Source organism: Bos grunniens, chromosome 24 (assembly GCF_055505025.1).
Source record: "Bos grunniens cultivar Pamir isolate PY7600 chromosome 24, Bosgru_T2T1.0, whole genome shotgun sequence".
Lineage (NCBI taxonomy): Eukaryota > Metazoa > Chordata > Mammalia > Artiodactyla > Bovidae > Bos > Bos grunniens.
The window spans coordinates 57,561,702-57,587,301 of NC_141188.1; the positions used below are offsets into that span (position 1 = coordinate 57,561,702).

Below are 25,600 nucleotides of genomic sequence, written 5' to 3' on the forward strand. Positions count from 1 at the left end.
AAATTGGAACTCTCCTGCGGGGCTGGTAGAAATGCAAACCTGTGCAGCCACTGTGGAAAATACTTTGGTGGTTTCTCAAAAAGTCATACACAGAATTACATTATAATCCAGCAATACTGCTCATAGGTATAACCCAAAAGAACTGAGAGCAGGGATTAACAGAGATCCCTGCACACTAATGTTCACAGCAGTGTTATTTACAATAGCCAAAAGACGGAACCATCCAAATGTCCATCAACCATTCATCAAAAGATGAATAAACAGTACGTGGTATATACATACAACAGAAAAAGGAAGGAAAATAGGACACATGCTATAACACCGGTGAACCTTGAGAGCATGCTAAAATAAGCCGTAAACAAAAAGACATATATAAATTTCTAGTTAAATGAGTTTCAAGAATACGCAAATTGATAGAGACAGAAAATAGAAGAGAGGTTACCAGGGGCTAGGGGCACTGGAGAGAAGGTATGGGAATTTCTGAGATGATGAAAAAATTTCTAGGAGATAGGGGTAATGGTGGTACAACACTGTGGGTGTGCTTAATGCCACTGAATTGTACATTTTAAAAAGGCTAAGTGGCAAATTTATGTTACATATAACAATTAAAAAACAAATGAAAAATAATATTGGAGAGACACAGAAATTCTTAAACAGAAGAGCAACAATCTGCACAGTAAAATTAATAGGATGGATAAAGCATGGAAATTGAGAATAAGGAATATGGCTTAAAACAGAAATGGAAAGGAAATTAAGAAATAGGTGCTTTAGAAAACTATGTTCTTGGCCTAAAGTTGGGATGACAGTAACTTTTCTCACGTCAAATAAATTATGTATAATTCTGTCATGTCTCCTCCTGCTATGTAAGAGAAAAAGAGAGTTTATCATAAAGGCTCCAAAGTATAAAACCTCCCAATGACTAGAATTAGAAAACTGAACTAAAAATGAGATCTTTTGTTAAAATCACCTCTTCCTTTCCCCAATTTTGGCCTAGGACTTAACAAATGTCTAGGTATTTCCTCATATTAAGAATACTGTCACTATAAAACCAACAAAACCGGGAAGACACGCTTTAAAATCTAATGCACTGCCCCTTTCCGATTCCATAAGAGATTAATCCCAAAATAACTCTTGTTTTCATCTCTATCTGCTTCCCTCCATTCCCTAAAATGAATCTAATCCTAATGCTACCGTTTAGATAGTGAACATTTATTGAATCATGTTCAACAGGTTTGAAGCACTTTTTGCTCTGAGAGTCAAAACACCCGCCTTACGTTTATGTAGTTTGTTGTTGTTTAGCCGCTAATTCGTGCCCGACTCTTTTGCTACTCCATGGGTAGCCTGCCTGCCAGGCTCCTCTGTCCATGGGATTTCCCCGGCAAGGACACTGGGGCGGGTGTCATTTCCTCCTTCAGGGGATCTTGGACAATAAAATGTGTTATGTGAAACAGTGATACGTGTAGGAGATTTCTCCAAGTTATAGTGTAAACAACCACCAGGACGGTCAAGGTGTCAAGCAGAACTTCTAATCCTTCAATTTGGGTGGGCACGGACATATGCACGGGGAGGTCAGTAAAGGCACAAACTCGCTGAAACCTTGGTTCTGAATATCCACTTCCACCGCGGCACTCTCACACAGAAACATACCACACACCCAACGTGGAAGATCCACCGGCTCTGCAACCTATGAATTACGTCGAGATTTACGAAAGCCAGATAACACCTTTCAAGTTCTCTCTCCTCTTAAATCACCAAGTCAAAAATGGAGTCTATTCGGTCGAAGCCAGATGTGTGGACACCTGTCTACCTGAACTGTATATATATAAATATATATATATATCTACTATAATTGCCCTGATTAGACGCAACTTCTTACACAAGGCGGCCTAAGATTACTAACCAAAGGACTAACAAAACCCTTAACAAAAATAAAAAAAGTATCCTGACCCAACATCTTAATTTAAAATGCATTAGCTGAGCCTCAGGTCTAAGCACAAGGCGGATTAGTTGCATAGCTGAAATCTTCCTTCACGTTTTCCAGACCTGCAGGTGGCGAAGACAAACCATTTGGTAAGTTAAATCTGGGGCGGAGGGGGGGTTCCTAAGATACAAGTGACAGCTGGACCCCAGGAAAGAAGGGGACGGACGAAAGCCAGGGTCCGCTGCGGGAAGACGCCCGCAGAGAAAGAAAAGAGCCGGGCCGCCAGCGAGCGCAGAGCTCGTCCAAAGGAGCGGGCGGGGACCGCGGGCCGGGAGACGCGGCCGCCCAGGCCTGCGAGCCCGCCGGAGCCGCCCCCCGGGGCCACGAGCAGGGACTTCAGTCCGAGGGGCTGAGGCCTCACCCGGCAGCGGCCTGGGCCCTGGGGCCGCGGCCAGGGCCGGACACTTCCGGGGGCAGAAGGAGACGGCAAAGCGGGAGGGGCCGGGAGGTGAGGAAGCGGACGGCCGCGGCGCCCCCCACCCCCAGCCACGGGCTCGGGCCCGGCCTTACCCCCGCATGGTGAACTTGACCACGGCGAGTCTGGAGCCCGCGCCGCTCAGCTCCGGCTGGAAATCCGGGTCACTCCCGACCGGCTTCACGCCCACCATTCTCGGGGAGCCTGGGCAGGGCGGCCGCGACGCCGCCGACTTCAAACCTGACGGAGGAGCGGCCCCGGGGGAGGAAGCGGCGGGAGGCGCGGGAAGGCCCAAGCCTGAACTGAGGAGGCGGCGGCCGCGGCGTCTTCTCCCGCGGCGCTCTCTGAGTGCCGAGTCACGCCAGGGAGCGGAGCGGCCGAGGGGGCGGGGCCGAGGGGGAGGGGAGAGGCGAGGGACAGGCCGGCCCGCGGCACCCGGCAGCCACCGCGCGGCAGGGCCGCCTGCGCTTGCGCACGCTGGCGTTATTTCCGCTCCTTCCGTTTGGGCTCCCGCTGCCCAATCCTAAGGCGCGACTTGTGGCCCCACCCTCGACTGAGGGCTCCTTCATTGGCTGGAGTGGCGCAGGCGCGGACGACGAGTGGTCGCTTGCGCAGGCGCACGTTGACCCTCAAGTTCACGTCTTTCTTCGCGATGCCGAGACCTGGGTTTTTTTTTTTTTTTTTTTTTTCCCCTCCACTGGAGAGTTTCCTGGGTTTTTTACTGAGGGGTGAGAAAGTGAGAAAATAACCTTCACCCCCCGCCCCGCCGAGGTTCTTGGCTGCTGCCTTAGGTCTTAGGTTCCCTCCGGAAATACTAAGAGTGTAGTTCTGTCTCACACTGGGGACAAACCGCCGCATTAGATAAAAGACTGTGGCGACCCCATGGTCTGCAGCGCGCCCAGGCCTCCCTGTCCCTCACCGTCTCCAGCATGGACTTTTAGGAACATGTGTTAACGAATTTTCGGTACACTCGGGCTTACTCTGGGTAGTCCTCCAGAAGATATGATGCGCCTTTCACTTGTGCCTGAGAACATGGACCTTGTGCCTCAGTTGTTCGGTTGCTAAGTCCTTTTCTGAGTCTTCGCGACCCCATGGACTTGGTAGCCCACCAGGCTTGTCCTCTGCGGTCTCAGATTTTGCGCAAATTCATGTCCACCGAGTCAGTGATGCTGTCTAACCATGTCGTCCTCTGCCACCCGCTTCTTTTGCCCTCAGTCTTTCCCAGCATTAGAGTCTTGACCAGTGAGTCAGCTCTTGGCATCAGGTGACCGGAGTGTTGGAACTTCAGCCTCAGCATCAACCCTTTCAATGAATATTTAGGGTTGACTTCCTGGACAGAGGCGAGCCTGGTAGGCTACAGTCCACGGGATCGCAGAGTCGGAGACGACTGAGCGACTTTCACTCACTCCTTTAGGATGGGCTTCCCTGGTGGCTCAGATGGTAAAGAATCTGCCTGCAATGTGGCAGACCCAGGTTCGATCCCTAGGTTGGGAAGATCCCCTGGAGAAGGAAATGTGAACCCACTCCAGTATTCTGGCCCAGAGAATTCCATGAACTATATAGTCCATGGGGTCACTAAGAGTCGGACACGACGGACACGACTAAGTGACTTTCCGCTCTCAAACTACCCCTATCCCTTCCTTACATGGTGATGGGAGATGCCACTATTAGAGGCTAAGGTTTCTGGGAGTCCCCACCTCAGAACTGCATTTGGCAGTGCCTGTGACCAGAGTCAGCCCTCTGCAGACAGCTGATCCAGACGACAGTTATGTTTTGTTTGATGTTACCTGTTAGTATCTGTGTGTGTGTGTGTGTGTGTGTGTGTGTGTGTGCGCTGATGATGTGATATTTGGGACTTTCTATTACACATTTTGTTTTCCCTGGTATTTCTTTTTCTTTTTTTGGCCATGCCACATGGCTTGTGGGATCTTAGTTCCCCAACCAGGGATTAAAGCCAGGTCCTGGCAGTGAAAGCACCTAGTCCTACCCACTGGACCATCAGGGAATTCCCTCCCTGATAATTTCTAATTGCCTTATATCCTCACACCATTTATCTTTATTGTGGTGGTGTTTTAAACTTTCCAGCATACTGAACATTCTATAATTAAACCTTGAGCACTGTCAGGGTAAGGGGCGCCAACCCTCCCTGCAATGGAAAATCTGAGTAAAACTTACAGTCAGCCCTTCATATGCACAGTTCTGAGTCTGTGGATTCAGACAATCATAGTACAGATTTAGTGAAAGAACTCTGCATATAAGTGGGCCCTAGCAGTTCAAAACTATGTTGTCCCAGAGCCCATTGTATTTTGTCTCTCAGTTTTTTTTTTTTTTTTGGTTATCTCCTTCCTGGAGCCTTTTATCCTCATGTTTAGTCTAGATTGATTGCCTTATATTACCTACTACATGGCTGTCATCTGGGATTTCCCTTCACTGATCATTTGAGTAAGCACTACAAGTCCCTAAATCCACTGCTTTCCTTTTCTATGATACTGCTCTTGGGTAGTAGAATTGTTAGATCATATGGTAATTCTTGGGCTTCCCAGGTGGCAAGGTGGTAAAGAACCTGCCTGCCAATTCAGGAGACGCAAGAGATGCGGGTTCTATCCATAGATCGGGAAGATGCCCTGACGTAGGACATAGCAACCCACTCCAGTATTCTTGCCTGAAAAATTCCATGAACAGAGCAGCCTGGTGGGCTACTGTCCGTGGGATCACAGAGAGTTGGACCTGACTGAGCACCTGAGCACTCAGCGTGGCAGTTCTAGGTTAAACTTTTTAAGGCACTGCCAAGCGGCACCATGTTACATTCCCAGGGGCAATGCTTAAGAGTTCCGGTTTTCCCACATCCTTGCCGGCACTTTTCTTTTCCTTTTTGGGGGAGGGGCAGTGGACGGCCATCCTAATGACTGTGAAGTGGTGTCTCATTGTAGTTTTGATGTGAGTTTCCCTAAAGACAAGGCGTTGAGCATCTTTGCATGGGCTTTGTGGTCATTTGTTTTCTTTGGGGGAGAACTATCTATGTAGTTACTTTGCTCATTTTTGAATTGATTTTTGGGGGGATTGTAGGATATATGTATATATTGCGGCTACTAATCCCTGTCATATATATGATTTGCAAATGTTTTCTCCCATCTTATATGTTGTCTTTTCACTTTCTTGATAGTGTTCTTTGATGACAACAGTCTTTAATTTTGATAAACTTTAATTTGCCTATTATTTCTTTCGTTATCTGTGCTTTTGGTGGCATATACAAGAAATCTTTGCAAATCCTGCATGATAAAGATTCCTTATATTCTCATTAAGAATTTTATCATTTTAGCTCTTATGTATAGTTCTTTGATCCACCATCCACCATTTCTGAGGTGATCTTCAATTTGATTCTAATCATTTCAAAGCATTCTGGTATAAAAGATAGGTACAGTTTTGCAGTTTAATACACATTTGAATGTTTGTTGGGCAGGCATTATGCAATAACTGTACCATCTCTGATCTTCATTTACCTTTAAGTTTAATCCTTTTGTAAAGCCAGTTTTCGAAAAGCAGGGGTAAGAATTTAATGAGGAAGAACTTTTATTCTACAAAAAAAAAATTCCCATAAATTCCTCTGAGATATACCTCTTTAAATAACTGAATTTTTATTAGCAGAAATCCAGGGATACAAAATTATTGATGAATCAGATAAACTATATAAAATCCTCATTAACTTATAAAAATTACACCTACCTCAATATTCTACATACTCTTGCTTAATAGTTCATCGTTAGCTTGTACCAGTAGAGAACTGAAAAAAACAGAGCTTATTGACTGGGTAACTTTTAAAAAAAATAATTGCAAGTGAGAAACTTTGCTTTATTTTTAAATTTTTGAGGACAAATTATGTAATTTATATAGTATAATGATTAACTAGAAAGGAAATCCTGCTTCATAATTTCTAAACCCTTTCTGGTTGGAAGCCATTGAATTTGAAAACTGAAAACATTTCCCATAGTTGTCCCTAGGTGGTGCAATATCTTTTTAGTCTAAGGGGTGTGATCTCCCCTTAGACAGCAAATCCTTCTATTGACCAGATAGACAACTTGTCCCACTGAATTCTTTAGTGTTGGAAATCAGGTGTTGTCTTGGAGGAGAGAGTTTCCCAGGATGTCGTTCAGTGATCTGTCACTGTCGTAAATCTGCTCCTCCGTGAACACACTGGAGAAACTTGCTGACAATTCTGAGTCAGTTTTGGGTGTTTCCCAGAAACACAAAGTAGTTTTTTCTTCTGAAACTTATATCTGAGGTTCAGAAGTCATTAAGCTATCTAGAGTTGCTATTAAGAAAGCCAGATAGTTAGACAAATATTTCCATCAACTCAGCCTCTGAAATGAAAAATCCACATTTTAATGTTTAGAAAGAGTATGCTGGTGTTGGTAAGTCGTTGGAACTGAAAAATTAAACAGAAGTACACATAACTATGTTTTCACTTAGTTACTTATAAAGAGAGTTATAATTCCTGTGGTAGTGTAGTAGATATTGTCCTGCTAGAATATACAAATAGAGAAGAAATTAAGGTTTTCACTGTATTCAAAGCCTTTTCTCTGGCATGTCCTCAAACACACACACACACACACCCCTAAACATATGCATCCTCCTCAGTTAGTCCATTCTTGAGCAGCAGTACCTACATACTGTGAGTACACCTGAGAACCAAGCGCTGAAGACATTCAATAAAAACAAAACATATGTTAGTGGCTTTCATATAATAAGGAAGTGGTTGTTTAAGGTTAAAAAAAACATTTCTCACCAAAATTCAGAATATTAGAATCAGAAAGAAGTAGGGATCAATGCTAGGCATCGTATGATTTTACCTGCAAATATTTCAGCCTGCACATCTAGAAGACAAGGCTTCCTTTAAAACTTATAACCAAAACACCATTGTCACACCTAAAGCGTTAACAATTCTTCCTTACTGTCATCAAATATCCACTCAGTGTTAAAATTTCCCATTTTTCTCCTAGTTTATAACTTATTTGAATTAGTATCAAAATCAGATATATACATTGCATTGCTCGATGTGTCTGTTTTTTATCTTCTACTGCAACTTTATTTAGGGATTTCAGTGGTTACAATTTTGTGCTTCCAACAAGAGGGTTTGATCTCTGGTCAGGGAACTAAGATCCCACATGTCTTGTGGTGCAGCCAAGAAAATAAAACAGCACAAAACTTTATTTAGTCTTTAATTCTTTTTTCCAACTTTTTTTTATCAGAAAACATTCAAGTGAAGAGAAAAGTTGTAGAAGCAGAAGGAGGAGGAAGAGGGAAAGGAAGATGGTGCAGTGGGACTAGTGGGTACCTCTTCTTGCTAGTCATTGATCAGGGGACTCCCCAAGAAGAGTGTGCTGTTGACTAACTTCAGCTTGCTCAAGCATTCACCAGGAGCTGCCCCAGGGATAGATAGGTGAGCTCGGGTGGAAAGCTGAGGAGACCCTGGCAAAGCTAATAGCACAAGCAGTGAGCAGACCATTCTCCATGGGGCTGGGAAGTGGGTTTTTCTCGAAAGGGAATCTGACACTATTTGTAGCACACAGATCCTCTTAATCACACAGGTTTGAGGAGCAACCCTTCCTGGGCTCTGATGGGCCCCTAATCCTGACAGGAAACAGAAGTGGGAGGCTGGCAGGGCGAACCTCAGCCCCTGTTGCTGCAGCTGGTGACAGAGCTCTACGTGGCATCCACTGCTTTCCCCCTCAGATCCTAGTTTCCCCTTGATGATCTCAATGAGGGGCCCTGAAATCCTCAGTTGAGAGGAGCCTGAACACCCCCAAATCTCATCACCTTCCCTCCTTCCAGTTCAGAAGGCATGGGTCGGGAGCACATAGAGATGTTTCTGGAAAAAGACATCCAGTTATTGGAAAGAAGTGGCTAGATTCAGTGGAAGTCATGAGATGGAAAAAAAAAGAGAAGTCTCCCCAGTTGATTTTCATGTCATGTGAGAAAGTACAAAGGGAAACTCTTAAAGGGTTTTACAATTACACAAAACCATGCAAAGAACACTTAACCCACTAAGCTGCGACAGGATGATGAGTGAGTTATCTAAGTGCCCACGTGAAGACCCAAACGTGATGTGACTTTTAGGCCAGTGGGTCCATTAAGGAAAGGACAGAATTAGCAAAGTGCTAGGCACTGTGGGGAACACCAAACCACAGATTTACAACTAGATGAGGAAGGAAAGAACAGCACGCATGAAACAGTTTGAAAATGATAGTTGGAATGAGGACAACGCTAGACCGCTGGGCAGCGCTTGACCATCTCTCTCTCTCTTCCGAAAATCATTAGTTTGGAGGAACAGATCTTGTTGCTTTTTGGAGAACCTGGAACTTAGGAAGTCCAGGAAGTTTTGGTGTGCTGTAGGGGAATAGCTACTAAATTCTAAAGACAGAATGATACTTGAGTTTTTTGTTTTGATACCTATAAGCAATAAAATGTAGCATGTTGAAGTTCCTGACCCTTACCCCATGGGTTCCATGTATATAATTCCAGTCACAACTGTGTATTTTTGGTTAAAACATCAACAACAATGACACCTTCCTCGTTTCATTGTCTTTCTTTCCCATCCAGTTCACATGATGTATTGCTGCTACATTAATATTTGTGGCTGAAGCACCCCACAGTGACTGCCCAGTGACTCATGCCCTGCATAATCCTCTCTCTGCGTGCACATGAGACCTGTGACTTGCTTCTAAACGAATAGAATAGGGCAAAGGCGATGGACTGTGCCTCCCCGATACAGACAGGTTATGACAGGTTACTGTCTGCATCATCTGTACCTACAGGTACATGACCCCATCTTTCTTGTGCTCAGTAGGGAGATGCTCTTTACTGACTTCGAAGAGGTAGGCTGCCATGCTGGGAGACAGTCTAGGCAGCAGGGAACTGTCTGTAGGACCTGAGGAACGGGATTCTTAGCCATGTGAGTGCTGAGCGCAATCGCTCAGTTGTGTCTGACTTTGCAATCCCATGGACTACAACCCGCCAGGCTCCTCTGTTCATGGAGTTCTCCAGGCAAGAATACTGGAGTGGGTTTCCATTTCCTCCTCCAGGGGATCTTCCTGAACCAGGGCTCAAATCCACATCTCCTGAGTCTCCTGCATTGGCAGATGGATTCTTTACCACTGTGCCACCTGGGAAGCCCTAGCCACAGGGAAATGGATGAGCCTGAGTGGGCTTGGAATCAGATTCCTTCCTAGTCAAGCCTTCAGATGAGAATGCAGTCTGTCTGACACCTTAGTAGCAGTCCTGTGAGATCATGAGCAGAGGACCCAGTTCATCTGTGCTTAAACACCATTCCCATGGAAACTGTGAGGCAATAAATGCATGTCATTTTAAGCCACTAAATCTACAGTAATTTTTAATACAAAAAGAAAAACAACTGTCATAGTGTATTGGTCAAAAATTTTCCATGATGGACTTCTCTGGTGGTCCATCAGGTAAGACTCTGTACTTCCAGTGCAGAGGGCATGGGTTCAATCCTTGGTCAGGGAACTAGATCCCACGTGCCACAGCTAAAAGATCTTGCATACTGCAAGGAAGATTAAGCGTCTCCTGTGCCACAGCAAAGATCCAGTGCAGTTAAATACATAAAAATATTTAAAAATCCAGTGGCTTTTTGTTGCCTTTAGAATAAAGTCCAAGGAATTCCTTGGTGGTCCAGTGGTTAAGACTCCAGTCTTCTATTGCAGGAGGTCTGGGTTTGATCCCTGGTCAAGGAACTAAAATCCCACAAGCTCTGCAGTGTGGTGAAAAAACAATAGAATAAAGTCCATAAAGCTTCTCAGGACAGTCAAGGCTTCCTGTTATCTGAATTTACTTGACTTTTCCCCAAGTTATTTTTCTATTACTGGGTCTAGGCCCAGTCTCATAAAGACTACATCAAGCTAAGAGAGAGTGCTTTCAACAAAGAGAGAGTCTTTCAACAAAGACTGCCTGTTGAAGGAGTCCCTCGTGGGCCAGAAATAACTGAGTCCTTATATCATAGTTTCTCGTTATGTATGTCTACTCTATGTCCTCTGAATTAAGCTTCTTGTTTATTATATATATAGTCATGTCTTACATTTCGGTACCAGCAACAAAGTTGTTTTCCTTTCCAAGTTTTTCTTAGTCTAAATCCTGCCCATTTTTGTAGATCTCCATAAAATCAAATGTGATTATCCAGCATAACCCCAACCCAGAAGTAATTCATCTCTTTCTCCACTACTCCTCATGGTGTGTATTTCTCACATTCCACTATATTGTAGCCATATATCTTGATGGACATGTGTCATTCAATTTAGTTGCCCATCATCCAAACACTTTTTAGGGAATTCTGTATTTTGTGAGTCTTGGTGGGAAGCAGAGACTGCCTTCTGTAGAAATTAAATCTGCCAAATTCCTGCTTCCTCACTTTGCTTTTCAGTTAAGGTTCAATAACTATATATTGCAGCAAAAAATTTTATTATTTAAGTCTTTCAAGATTTTTATGGAGAAAGCAATGGCAACCCACTCCAGTATCCTTGCCTGGAAAATCCCATGGAGGGAGGAGCCTGGTAGGCTGCAGTCCATGGGGTCATGAAGAGTTGGACACGACTGAGCAACTTCACTTTCACTTTCATGCATTGAAGAAGTAAGTGGCAACCCACTCCAGTGTTCTTGCCTGGAGAAACCCAGGGATGGGAGAGCCTGGTGGGCTGCCATCTAAGGGGTCACACACAGTCAGACACAACTGAAGCAATTTAGCAGCAACAGCAAGATTTTTATATAATTCCTCAAGAGTTATGGTTAGGATTCAGTTCCGTTCAGTCGCTCAGTTGTATCTGATTCTTTGCAACCCCATGGACTGCAGCACAGCAGGCCTCCCTGTCCATCATCAACTCCCAGAGTTTACCGAAACTCATGTCCATTGAGTTGATGATGCCATCCAAATATCTCATCCTCTGTTGTCCCCTTCTCCTCCCACCTTCAATGTTTCCCAGCATCAGGCTCTTTTCAAGTGAGTCAGCTCTTCACATCAGATGGCCAAAATATTGGAGTTTCAGCTTCAGTATCAGTTCTTCCAATGAACACTCAGGACTGATCTCCTTTAGGATGGACTGGTTGGATCTCCTTGCAGTCCAAAGGACTCTCAACACAGTTCAAAAGCATCAATTCTTCGGCGCTCAGCTTTCTTCACAGTCCAACTCTCATATCCATACATGACCACTGGAAAAACCATAGCCTTGACTAGATGGACCTTTGTTGGCAAAGTAATGTCTCTGCTTTTCAATATGCTATCTAGGTTGGTCGTAGCTTTCTTTCAAGGAGTAAGCGTCTTTTAATTTCATGGCTGCAATCACCATTGGCAGTGGTTTTGGAGCCCCCAGAAATAAAGTCTGACACTGTTTCCACTGTTTCCCCATCTATTTGCCATGAAGTGATGGGCCCAGATGCCATGATCTTAGTTTTCTGAATGTTGAGCTTTAAGCCAACTTTTTCACTCTCCTCTTTCACCTTCATCAAGAGGCTTTTAGTTCCTCTTCACTTTCTGCCATAAGGGTGGTGTCATCTGCATATCTGAGGTTATTGATATTTCTCCTGGCAATCTTGATTCCAGCTTGTGTTTCTTCCAGCCCAGCGTTTCTCAGGATGTACTCTGCATAAAAGTTAAATAAGCAGGGTGACAACATACAGCCTTGATGTACTCCTTTTCCTATTTGGAACCAGTCTGTTCCATGTCCAGTTCTAACTGTTGCTTCCTGACCTGCGTACAGGTTTCTCAAGAGGCAGGTCAGGTGGTCTGGTATTCCCATCTCTTTCAGAATTTTCCACAGTTTGTTGTGCCACACAAAGGCTTTGGCATAGCCAAAAAATCAGAAATAGATGTTTTTCTGGAACTGTCTTGCTTTTTCGATGATCCAGTGGATGTCGGCAATTTGATCTTTGGTTCCTCTGCCTTTTCTAAAACCAGCTTGAACATCTGGAAGTTCATGGTTAGCGTATTTTTGAAGCCTGGCTTGGAGAATTTTGAGCATTACTTTACTAGCGTGTGAGATGAGTGCAGTTGTGCAGTAGTTTGAGCATTCTTTGGCATTGCCTTTCTTTGGGATTGGAATGAAAACTGACCTTTTCCAGTCCTGTGGAAAATGGTTAGGATTAGGGTATAATATTGGGGGTTTCCCAGTTGGCTCCGTGGTAAAGAATTTGCCTGCCAAAGCAAGAGACTTGGGTTTGATCCCTGGGTTGGGAATATCCCCTACAGGAGGAGATGGAAACCCACTCCATTATTCTTGCCTGGAAAATTCCATGGATGAAGGACCCTGGCAGGTTACAGTCCATGGGATCACAGAGTTAGACAAGACTGAGGTCAGCACATATAGTTATATAATATTGAAAGTATTAGAATGCTGAAGATAAAAATCTTAATTTACAGAAAGATTATATGTGTAATATATATATGTGTGTGCATAAAAGTGAATTTTTCTGAACTCAATATCTGAAAATTTATTTTAGTCCTGTGGGTTAGGAGATTACACACATATACAGATATTGGCAATAAATTTTGTAAACTGGTTGGAGAGGGGCCAGAATGTTAAAAGTTGGAAAGTTTCTCATTAATGTTCCAATTAACCTTTCTATTAATATTTCAAGTAATATTAATATTATCTGAAACACAGTAAGTGTACAATTAATGTTTGCTGAATAAAAGGGTCAACTTTGTCTAGGAAATATAACTTACAGATTTTCTTTACAAAGCAAAGAAGCTTTCACACAACCTAACATTATCCTTTGGTAACACTCTGTCCTTCCTTTATTTCCAAAAAGTCCTTACAGAGTGTAAAGGGGATTATGGACTTAACGGCTTAAATGTATTCATCGTCACAACAGAGAGTAAGTGTATTTAACCCAGCTAGCCAAGGAATTAATTTCTTCTGTTTAACATCATTTTTCTGCTCTTCCCTCTTCTCCAATGTGATTGCCAGGCCATTAGTCAAAGTAGAAAAAAATCATAGAAGTCCAGTTTGCAGTATAAGACAATTTCAGAATTATTGATTTTCAAGTGTTCTATTGACTTTCTAGGTCATCATTATGATTTAGTTTTTCTCATTATGGTCGAAGCAGAGCTGGTCTCTACAAATCAACAGAAACAGCATCTCAGAAACAACACCTGAGACCTAAAGGATGCTGAATGGCCCAGTGAAGGAAACGGGGTATGCCATGTAGGATGCTGATGGATCTGTAACGTGTCTGTGGGAAGAGAGTGTCTAAGATGGGAGGAGGAGAGGGAGAAGTTTGCCACAGCAGCTGTAAAGAAAAAGAACAAAGAGTCTCCCTCATTACTCAGTTCTAAAAAGGGTTAAGTTGCAACTCACTGCAGCTGCCCACAGTGTGCACTGAGGGGAATTCAGGATGAAGAATAGGATGAAGTCTTCTTGTTTTGAATATATGGCCCCAAAGCAGTTAAATGCATATTTAAGAAAGAAATTCAGTGATGCCAGATTCTTGCATAGAAAAGCACTAAAATAATTATTTGAAATTCTCTGTTTGTGTTTGTCATTAGCAGTAATGTTTTTACCAAGATATATGTTTAACTGCAAGTATTTCCGAGCCAAAAAATTCACATAGGCTCCTTCCCTGCATCCCTACTTCTTTGCAGCAGTGCCCTCAGAGTTACTTACATGCTGTTTCCTGGACTATAGTTCCCAGTAAGGTCCGTGAATAAAACTCAACTCACAACTTCTACATTGTTTTCCTTCCGGTCAACAGTTTTGGTGACCATGGAGTGTCCCACAGCTGACTGCTCTCCTTTGCCTAAACTCTGCACGGATCCAAACACTTGCTACCAGCCAGGCCCCTTGTCCCTGTCCATCTCCTAAATAAGCCCAGATGATACGGTAAGTTTCTCCTAGTCTGGAAACTTCTGTCTTAGATGATTGATCCTGATTTTTATTATGTGGTGTATAGACTCCACACTAGTAGAGTTTCCCTGGACTTAAGGTAATTCAGGAAGGAAGTACCTTGAATTCTAAGTTGAAAGATGCTGGGAAGACCGCTCAGTTGAAAGACACTGGCGAGGTTTGGACTGGGTGATTAGGTAGGAGACGGTCCTGTTCTTTTCCTTGAATGGGTTGCTTTCATAGAGTTTGTTGGAATAAAAGTTAACATGCCATAGGTGAGCTTTCAGTTCTGAAGATAGGGGCAGAATTCCCCCTGGCCGGTTTACGGCTCTCTCAGGCAACCGAGAAACTTGTGGGAGTGGTAGAGGCAAGTCCTCCCATAGCACAGCGGGCCCTTGTGACACTCATCTATTAAAGAAACTTGCTTGTCTGGGACTTCCCTAGTGGTTCAGTGGTTAAGAACCTGCCTGCCAGTGCAGGGGACATGGGTTCAATCCCTGATCCAGGAAGATTCCACATGCCGTGGAGCGACTAAGCCCGAGCACCAAAACCGTGGGGCCTGGAGTCCGTGCTCGGAGACAAGAGGAGCTGCTGCAGTGAGTAGCCCCCGCTTGCCACACTAGAGAAAAGCTGGTGTAGCAACGAAGACCCAGCACAGCCAAGAATAAATTTAAAAAATTTAAAAAAGAATGTATTTTTAAAACGGAGAGAGAAGAGACCTTTTTAAATTCAAACTGCTAGAAAGGCTCCCTCACCCACAGTCTGATTCACAGCCTCCTTCAGATTCTGTCAAAGATGAATTGCTCAGTCACTATCTTGTCTGACTCTTGTGAATACAAATTTCAAAACTCTTTTCTGCAAATAGTAAAAATCCTTAGCCATTTGAGTGGATAAACTGAACTTATTCCACTTTTTTTTATAAACTAGTAAGTTTTATATTGTAATACATGTTTCTTGACTGAGTTTTAAAATGAAGCTGTGAGATCTCTGGTTGTATCTGTTTATCTGTCTGTGTGTACATTATAGATATATGTCTCTACCTCCAGATGGTATTATCAAATCAATTTGTTAAAGAGCTCTATTTAATTCACTTAAAAGTAAGTCCTCATAAATTAAATATTTATAAATGTTACAATAACTAACCCAAATGAATTTCAAGTTTACATGATCTGGGAGATATTCAATATTAAATTTATATACAGTATTAAAGTTTATTGGTTTAATACAGACATGTCTTTTATTGAACCTAGGTTTACTAAAAAGTTATCAAATATTATCTCTGTTATGAAATTTATTAGCAAGAAGAATAGCTTGGGATGATGGCTAACTTGGTCTAATGTCTCATGCATAATCTAAACATAATTGTTGGGAACAAGTAAATAAATATAAATAAGGTAAGAGCTGTTAGGGGAACTCTTTCTGTTTTATGGTGGTGGGCACAGGGAATGTTGTCTGCCATTCTAATAAGTAAATTATGTCGCCTGCCATTGCAGTAAACAAGGGTCAAGTCATCAGCCCCTATAGCCCCCTCATATCCACCACCCCAAATGGTGCACCTTGAGGGGAATTCAGGATAGAGGAAGACAAGAAGCAGTATTTGCTTTGGATACTGGCCCTCAGTAGTTAAGGTGTGTATCTAGGGAATGATTTCAGTGAGCCCAGCTTCCCGCGTCTTCCTATAGATAGACAAGCACTAGAACCATGAACTCCTGGTGCCTGTTTGTGTGATTAGCAGGCATTTTGGGATGTTTGACTACTGTTCTTTTTCCCTGCCAAGCAAAAAACTCTTATATATCCTGGCTCCTCCCTTACTTCTTTGGAGCAGTTTTTCAGTTATTGGAGAGGTTTTCCCCTGGGTTATAGTCTTCAATAAGGTCCCCAAATAAAATTTAACTGAAACTTTTAGATTGCCTTTTTTCTTCAGTCAACTGTATGTCTGCTTACAAATGGTAACTGAGCAACTTGAAACTTTAAAGTTTTGCTAAGTTAAGTTAAATGATAGAAATTTATTAAATATATAGATGATTGTCAAGTAAAAAAGATACTGAAACATTAATTACTGAACGTAGGCTTCCTTTTACAGAGAAACTAAAGACATTCAGGACTATTATGGGGATGCATGGATAAATTTTCTATACAACATTTTTAGAAATCACAAATAGTATTTGTAAGTTTGCCTATTTATAGAGTGCTAATGTGAAAAGAATTCATAATTGCTTACTTCTTAATTTTCACTACAAAGGAAGGTTTTTAAAGCTTAAGAACTCTATTATATGTAATCAATTTAATTAAAGAAAGAAAACATCTTCAGAGGAAAGGAAAAATATAAAGATTGGAAATGCATTTCATTAAAGGAAAAGAAAGTGATTTTTATCTTAAATCTGATTATTTCTAACTGGGGAGGAAAGGGACAGACAAATAAGGATATAAAAGATTTGTGAGAAAAAAAGGAATCTTTAAAAAGGAATTCTATGTGGGATCAGGATTATCTAAGAGAATAAATTTAATTATGAAAATAAATTTTAATATTAAAGATAAGGTGGTGCAAAACTAGAAATTTATTTTCTTTCTTTGCTATGAGGAAATTTTTTTGACGTATTGATCTGCTTTTTGATAACAGGAAAAATTTTCTTTCCTTTTAAGTGGTCTGTTAACTTTCCGTAAGGGCTTCTCTGGTGGCCCAGTGATAAAGAATCCGCCTGCCAATGCAGGAGACATGGGTTCGATCTCTGGGTTGGGACGATAACCTGGAAAAGGAAATGGAAACCCACTCCAGTACTCTTGCGTGGGGAGTCCCATGGACAGAGGAGCCTGGTAGGCTACAGTTCACTGGGTCGCAAGAGTCAGACACGACTGAGCATGCACGCACACATGTAACTTTCTGTATTTTGCCTTTAAAATCTTCTATTGTCACTCTGGTTAACTGAGTAAGTATTGTTTCACAGTGACCTATGATTCTACCTGACCAAGTGTTTTAAAACATTTTTGATATCTTTGACAAGCTTCCCCAATCAAGTTCTAAATGAAATTTTAAAAAAATATACACTTTCATCCATCTATTTACTGGGCTGCGCCAGGTCCCAGCTACACGAGAAATGGAATATTTCCTGCCACATCTGTAAACAAGGATGTCACCATCATCAGTGACTGCAGCCCTCCACTGTGAGCTGGTGAGCCCTCAGAGAACTCAGCAAGGAGAAGAACACCTGTGATCTAGCAGCCATCAACTACAGCCACTCCCTATGGTGAGCCTTGAGGAAAGGAAGCCCAGAAGGCGAAAGATGCAGGATCCTGGCCAGAGACCCGAGGTGCAATCAAAGAAATGATTTCAGTAAGCCTAGACTTTTGCATCTTTCCATACACAGAAAAGTGCTAAATTGCTTGATTTGAGATATCTGGTTTTCTTTAATTCATAACCATCTTTTAAAAAGCATTTACTTGTTTATTTTTGGTCGCGCTGGGTCTTTGTTGCTCTGCGCACGCTTTGCCTAGTTGTGGTGAGTGGGGCTTCTCTTCGCTGTGGAGCACGGGCTTCCCACTGCAGAGCTGGGCTCTAGGCTGTGTGGGCCTCGGAGGCTGCAGCACACAGACTCAACAGAGCGATGTTTTGATGTTCAGACTACCTGCCCTTTGTTGCAAAACCTCTGTGTAACCTGGTCCTCTCCTCACCTCCTCGGAGCAGTTCTCTCAGGGTTACTTGAGATACTGTCTCCTGGACTTTAGTTGTAAAAATTTCCCTGGAATAAGACTGAAGTCTCAACTTTCAGGTTGCGTGTACTTTCTCAATCGGCACTCGGGATCTTCAGTTGCAGCATGAGAACTCCTAGTTGTGGCATATGGAATCCAGTTCCCCGACCAGGGATTGAACTCAGGCCTCCAGCCACTGGACCACCAGGGAAGTCCCCTAAATGAATTTCTTTTGATCTCTAGCAAACTTTGGGATGCTTCAGAGGGCTTCTGAAACATCTCAAAGAGAGATACTAAACTAATGAGGCTTATGTAGTATTTTAAACTACATGGGAAACATTGTCACTGATGATAAACCTTCTTAGGTTTTAACCTAAGAAGGTTTTATCGTGTGGGTATATGTTACTAATATAAAATTACTAAACTTTGGATATATCCTAGTATATTATCAATCATAAATCTAATTCTTGTCTCAATATACTGTGTGTCACAGACATAACCAAATTTCCTTGTCAGTTGTAATTAGATCTTTAACCATCCCATTTTCAGTCTTTTGTCGTTTATGTAGACAGTTATTAGTTTGCTCTGATGCTTTAACAAAACTGAAGACCTTCAGAAAGATTCATAAAAAGGACTTTTTGACAATATAGGCATCTGATAACTTTCTTTTTTTTTTTTTTTTGGCTGTGCTGAGTCTTCACTGCTGCGTGGGCTTTTCTCTAGCTGCGGCAAGCGGGGGCTACTCTTGACTGGGGTGCACGGGCTTCGTGTTGCGGGGGCTTCTCTTCTTGTGAAGAACAGGCTCTAGAGCATGTGGGCTTCAGTACTTGCAGCTCCCAGGCACCAGAGCACAGGCTCAGTATTGTGGCGCATGGGCTTAATTGCTCCGCAGCATGGACCAGATCTGGGATCAAACCCATGTCTCCTGTGTTGGCAGATGGATTCTTTACCACTGAGCCAGCCACCAGGAAGCCTGGTTTCTGGTAACTGTGAGATCATACTACTGAACTGAGTAAGAAATACCAAAACTCAAATGGAAAACCTCATGGCTTTGTAAAACTACTAACAAAACAATCTAAATCAACAAGAATTAATTGCATGGGGCTGAATGACCTGATAAATAAAATTTATAATTTTATGACCTTTTCTCTTAAATATTAATGGCTTTTACTGTTTGTTTTCCGGAGAAGAGTAAACCTTTCCTTTTACAGTAACTACAACAAGCAGCAAGTTGATACAATATCCCTTGGAGATGAAGATGAGACATTTACTTTTTTCCCCTTTACTGAGTCTCTCCAGAATTTGCCTTCTACAGCAGGCTCCCCTCTGGACTTGTTGGCTTATCGTGATCCTGGTTACAACTAGTTACACTAATCAGCGTTGTGAACTTTTCTCTGTTGTTTTCAGACTGTTTATGTTTTATGTCTCTTGATGCTATACTGTGACTTTATTAATGTTATTAGCTACATTACTTATGGGCTTCCTAGATGATGCTAGTGGTAAAGAATCCACCCCGATGTAAGAAATGCAGGTTCGATCTCTGGGTTGGGAAGATCCCCTGGAGGAAAGCATAGCAACCCACTCCAGTATTGTTGCCTGGAGAATCCCATGGACGGAGGAGCCTGGTGGGCTACAGTCCATAGCATCACAAAGAGCTGGACACAAGTGAAGTGACTTAGCACAGCATATCAGTGCTAAATATGCCTGTCTTTTATAAGATTATTGTTCTTTACATTACTTGATGTATAACAAAACTAATGATGGATAATTGTCTTGAGGCAACTGATCACATATATAGCTCTATACACAATTACTTAGGAAAAAGCAACAGGAGAGAAGCAATTCCTGGATCATAATAGACTGCTGCTGCTGTTACTGCTGCTAAGTTGCTTCAGTTGTGTCCGACTCTATGCGCCCCATAGATGGCAGTTCACCAGGCTCCCCCATCCCTGGGTTTCTCCAGGCAAGAACACTGGAGTGGGTTGCCATTTCCTTTTCCAATGCGTGAAGGTGAAAAGTGAAAGTGAAATCGCTCAGTCGTGTCCAACTCTTAGCGACCCCATGGACTGTAGCCCACCAGGCCCCTCCGTCCGTGAGATTTTCCAGGCAGGAGTACTGGAGTGGGGTGCCATCCAGAGAAGTTTAGGTTATTCAGTTCAGTTCAGTCATTCAGTCGTGTCTGACTCTTTGCGACCCCATGAATTGCAGCACACCAGGCCTCCCTGTCCATCACCAACTCCCAGAGTTCACTCAGACTCACGTCCATCAAGTCAGTGATGCCATCCAGCCATCTTATCCCCTGTCGTCCCCTTCTCCTCCTGCCCCCAATCCCTCCCAGCATCAGAGTCTTTTCCAATGAGTCAGCTCTTCGCATGAAGTGGCCAAAGTACTGGAGTTTCAGCTTTAGCATCATTCCTTCCAAAGAAATCCCAGGGCTGATCTCCTTCAGAATGGACTGGTTGGATCTCCTTGCAGTCCAAGGGACTCTCAAGAGTCTTCTCCAATACCACAGTTCAAAAGCATCAATTCTTCAGTGTTCAGCTTTCTTCACAGTTCAACTCTCACATCCATACATGACCACTGGAAAAACTATAGCCTTGACTAGACGGACCTTTGTTGGTTATTAACAGGACCTAATTCAGATGTAGGGCTTCCCAGATGGATCGGTGGTAAAGAATCCCCCTGCAATGCAGGAGACCTGGGTTCAATTTTGGGGTTGGGAAGATCCCTTGGAGAAGGAAATGGAAACCCACTCCTTAATTCTTGCCTGGGAAATCCCATGGACAGAGGGGCCGGGTGGACTGCAGTCCATAGGGTCGCTTAGCGACTAAACAACAAAAAACCAGATACAGCATTTGAATGGCCTTTCAACAAAATCCTTGCCTGACCCAGGAATGAGCATTCTTAGCACTGTGGGACAAACTGATTGTAAAATGCCTCCCCAAATGGTCAAATTTATGACCCAAAGGAGGGAAGATGTAAACAGAAAGAAGGGACTTGCTCATCTTCTCGTTATACTAAGGGTTAGGTTGCAACCCACTGCGCTGATGGGAATTCAGGGTGGAGAAAATTCAGGTAGGAGGGGGCATTATGTGTTTTGGTTCCTAAATAATAAATATGCATAGCCAAGGAAGAATTTCAGTTCCAGATAATTTTTGCCTCTTCCCACACAGAGAAAGGGCTCTCCTGGTGGCTCAGACGGTAAAGAATCTGCTTGCAATGCGGGAGACCTGAGTTCGATCCCTGGGTTGGAAAATCCCCTGGAGGAGGGCATGGCAACCCACTCCAGCATTCTTGCCTGGAAAATCCCATGGACAGAGGAGCCTGGCGGACCACAGTCCATGTGGATGCAAAGAGTCAGACACAACTGAGCGATGACGCACAGCCCAGCACACAGAGAAAAGCAGTAATATCATTAACTTGAGGTGTGTGTGTGTGTGTGTGTGTGATTAGCAGTAATCTTCAACCAAGATGTATGTTTGGCCTGTGTATTTCCAAGTCAAGTTTCTTTTTCCACAACCCCTCTGCCACTAGCTGTGCTACATGGCTTGTGGGGTCTTAGACTTCTGGGAACTTAGTTCCCTGATGAGGGGTTGAACCTGGACCCCAACAGTGAAGGTGCCAAGTCCTAATCACTGGACTGCCAGGGAATGCCCCCAAATTTAGTTTTTACATACTAGCTCCTCACCAACCTCCTAGAGGCTCTTTCCTCAGAGCGGCTGAGAGGCTATTTCCTGGGCTCTCATTTCATTCGGTCCTCAGTAAGCTCCTTGGATGAAACTTCTCTCACAACTTTTACACTCTGAGTCCAGGAATAGTAAATTGTTGACAGGAAGCCTTTTGACCAAACCAACACTTAGCTCTTTGGAGGGGGAATTCACACAGAAATGATCCAGTCTGAAGTTGTTTCTCTGCTCTGATTCCCTCACTGGCCACTTCAGGGTCCATCCAGTAGTGCTCTGCTAATCCAGGTGTGATCCAAAGACCAGCAGGAATGGGCATTACCTGGGAGCTTGTTAGAAGGGGAGACTCTCCAGACCTGCTGAATCAGAAACTTCATTTTAACAATCTCCCCATCAGCTTTAGAGGCGGCAACAGAATTCTTCCTTGTCTTTATAAACCCGTTAGTGAGATTACAAAGGAAAAACAAAGCCAGGGAATATACTGTGTATCTTTTTAACACAACTGACTGTTGGCCACAAGCATGGCACCGTCTTTTCCCCTTGACCACCCATTCATTCAACAAATATTTGGGAGGAAAATAAGGGAGCACAGTAAGTAATGAACATCTACTGAACTCGTTTAACCTCCTAGACATCCATGAGGCCGTTATGTCTACTTTGTATGTGGGGACGTTGAGGAGAGTAAAGAGGAAAAAGCAAGACGCCCCAGTTTGACACCGACAGTGCCCAGTGGAGGAGCCAGGATCCGAATCCACGGCCTTCCGAAAGCAGCACTGGGTCCCACACTGTCTGCCGCCCACACGGGTGTCCGTGCCTTCCCTCTCCTGGGCAGGAATGTCATCTGTTGCACAAGGTCAGACTTCCCCCTTTTTTATTATTAATACTACAACAAATACTTATTTCTCATTCATGTCACAGTCAATGGCTGCAGGCCAGCTGCTTCAGCTCTGCTCCACGTGGTTTAGCATCCAGCTGAAGGAACAGCCCCACCCTGGGAAATACACTCCCAGGCAGAGGGAAGAGCCTGAGCCCACCGCGCCATGCTCTGCAAGCTCTGCCTGGACATGTCCACTGACATCCCTCTGCATCAGGAGAAAGGACACACCCTCCTCACTGGGGGATGGGGTGGGCAATGTGAGGTAAGAACATATAAACTCCTCTAGGAAGGAGGAAGCAAATAGCTGTAGCCAAAAATACAACAGATGACAGTGACTCAACGTGCAAAAAGAGTTTCCAGCTTAAAAGGTATAAAATTATAAATATGAAAACTGATATACTGTCTAAGTATGTCACAGGTCTCCATACTGCAAAGATCAAGCAGCCGGGTTCCTCCTTTGGCCCTCTGCGTCAAGGGGCCAGCAGCCTAGATCGGGGTCAGAGGTAAACAGTAACCAAGTTCCAGAGCTAACACCTTCCAGGAGTCTGGACCTAGTCTCGGTTGGGGGTGGGGTGAGCAGAAGAGTAAACGTGCAGCATCCCGGTCACAGGGTGCAAACACCTAGACCTGCCATTTCCTCCATCCTTCCATCTTGGTCCTTCCAGGCGGGCGGTGGAAAGCGGGAATCCGAGGCGAGAAGAGAGCCTAGAGAGGCTTTCCCTTAACCAAAATGCCGGCCGCGCACTCAATGCCCTCAGCTGACATGGCGGCCTCCGGGTGGTCTCCATGGTAACTCAGCCTGCCTCTCGGGTGCCGGCTCAGGCCGTGCGTGTGTGGAGACAAGCCTTTCCCGCCCCCTCATTTTTTTGCGACAGTTGCAGGGGACGTCACGGCAGTTGGCGGGTGTCAGCTGATTTGCTGCAGCAGCGGCGGCGGTGGAGGCGGCAACGGGCGCCTCGCAGCCGCGTTACCGAGGCGGAGGCTGGGCTGGGGTTCCAGCCCGAAGTTTCCGCGCCCGGGTTTGCCCACCCGGCGTCCCGCCCGGACACGTCCTCGCCTGGTCCTCTTGGCCGGAGGGACGGGAAATAGCCCGGCACACGATGAGGCTGTGACAGGTGAGGGGGCTCTCGGGCTTTCCCGGGGGGAGGTCTCAGCGCGGCTGCGCCCCCGCCGTAGGGTTCAGGGGCCAGGGGCTCGGAGGGTCCCCGCCCCGCTCCCTCTGGCGGCGGTGCCCGCCGTCCGATCGCCGCCGCAGGAAGCTCTGATCCGTGCCGGCGCCCGCAGGTTCGGGCCCGCAGCTCGGCGCCAGTGCCCGGAGCGTGGGTCCTGCCCGGGGTCTTCGGGGCCCCCCCGGCCTAGTGAGTGACAGCGCTCCTGCCGACGCTGGCTCTCCTCTTGGGATGGGATGCTCCTCCACTCCCAGTGGCAATCTAAACGGAGCGAGATGCTTGACGTTGACGGGTGGGTGGTTCTTGACAGGGCTTTTGGGAAATGTGCTTGCTTTGGGGATTCACACAGCCCTTCCCGATCCTCTTTGGTTTGCCCTTGCCTAGGGTGCTGAGACATCTGTTAGTTCACCTGCCCGCTCTCGTCTCCCTGCCCTAGGACTCGATCTAAGCGGATACCTGCCCCCAGCGCCCACTTACTTAGTGGGTCCCAGCGTTCTGAAGCTCTGTGCTTGGAGTTAGCCATACCCCCCGCCTTGGATTCAAAAGCTGCCGTTTTGTGCTTTGATTCACTTGCTATGTCAGTTTCTCAGGTCCTAGAATTTGAAATTATGGCAGCTGCATCACAGGAAGCGTTGGAGTTGATGCATCTGATTTTAGGGTTCAGTGAGAGCTACAGTTTGCTTTCACAGTAGCATTTGACATGAGCCAAAAAAGGCAAGCTGTGACTCTTTGAGATGTTTATCATTTAGGGCTTTACAGTCAGGATGTCAAGATCGCCTGTTATATGAGAGAAATTGAGTTTTGAAATATACACACTCGTTTCTTTATAAGCAATTTGTGACAGTATGGAGGTGGAGGACCGCTTAAAAGTGAAAAATAAAGTGTTGAAATGCCTTTAGTATTACGAAGAATCAAAGGTTATTTTGATTTCATCTAAAGTAACATCTTAGTTATTTCAAATTGGGCAAACAGAACAGTATAAACACGTATTAAATGCCTGGTTAATTTTCCTTTTTTTCTTTTTTTAAGTATTTTATTGAAACATAGTTGATTTACAATGTTGTGTTAGTTCCTGGTGTACGTGTACGCACAGTGATTCAGTAATACAAATATATAATAGTCTGCATTTGCTAATCTCAAGCTCCCAGTCCTTGCCTCCTTCACCCACCTTCCCCCTTGGCAGTCACAAGCCTGTTTTCTATGTCTGTGAGTCTGTTGCAAAGATAAGTTCATTTGTGTTATGTTAGATTCCACACATGCATTTTTTCTTTAATTTTATTCATGTAACTTATTTTTGGCTGTGCTGGGTCTCCCTTACGGTGCAAGCTTTCTCTGGTTGCAGCGCCCGGGGCTTATTCTCTAGTTGCAGCGCACCGGCTTCTCACCGCAGTAGCTTCTCCTGCTGCGGAGCACAGGCTCCAGGGCATGAGGGCTTCAGAAGTTGCCCCTCGAGGGACGAGTAGTTGTGGCACACGGGCCTAGTTGATCGGAGGCATGTGGAATCTTCCCGAACCAGGGATGGAACCCGTGTCCTCTGCATTGCAAAGCGGATTCTTAACCACTGCACTACTAGGAAAGCCCCCCTCCCCACCCCGCCCTTTTCTTTTCTTTTTTAATAGAAGGGAATACCAACCTTTATTTATACTTGGATTCTAGCTCAGAGCCATTTTAGACAGTATAGCAAAGTGGGAAAAGGCACAGATCCTGGGACCAAGATTCATATTCCAGCACTAGAATGTTAACTGCCCGACAGCTCTCTAACGTTCCCCGCGTTCCCTTCAGTCAAGTGGGTACAGGACCACCCCTTCTAGTGGCTGTCATAGCTGCCTCTGCCCTAGAGGCCAGCCTGGGTACTCACCCTACAGGCAGCTCAGTTGAGACTGAATTCTGTAGGTCTCAGATC

At 44.4% G+C, this 25,600-nt stretch overlaps 2 protein-coding genes and 1 long non-coding RNA gene across 11 annotated transcripts in view; 2 read left to right on the top strand and 1 right to left on the bottom strand.

Moving 5' to 3' along the window:
- TXNL1 (thioredoxin like 1) overlaps nt 1-2,742 on the bottom strand; it is a 43,071-nt gene extending 40,329 nt beyond the window's left edge. For all 3 annotated transcript variants that reach the window (XM_086372453.1, XM_086372452.1, XM_086372451.1), the window contains exon 1: nt 2,492-2,742. In XM_086372453.1, coding sequence (XP_086228579.1) covers nt 2,492-2,589 — 98 coding nt within the window. In that variant the 5' untranslated portion in view covers nt 2,590-2,742. The remainder of the gene's footprint in view (nt 1-2,491) is intronic.
- LOC147346332 (uncharacterized) lies at nt 1,988-18,510 on the top strand. The gene is made up of 3 exons (XR_015153558.1): nt 1,988-2,070; nt 14,151-14,278; nt 17,359-18,510. It is a non-coding gene; the product is annotated as an uncharacterized LOC147346332 (long non-coding RNA).
- Nucleotides 18,511-23,281: 4,771 nt separating this feature from the next.
- The window catches only part of WDR7 (WD repeat domain 7), a 359,618-nt gene continuing 357,299 nt past the window's right edge, over nt 23,282-25,600 (top strand). For all 7 annotated transcript variants that reach the window (XM_086372456.1, XM_086372458.1, XM_086372454.1 and 4 more), the window contains exon 1: nt 23,282-23,643. The gene's annotated coding sequence lies outside the window, so the exon portion shown is untranslated. The remainder of the gene's footprint in view (nt 23,644-25,600) is intronic.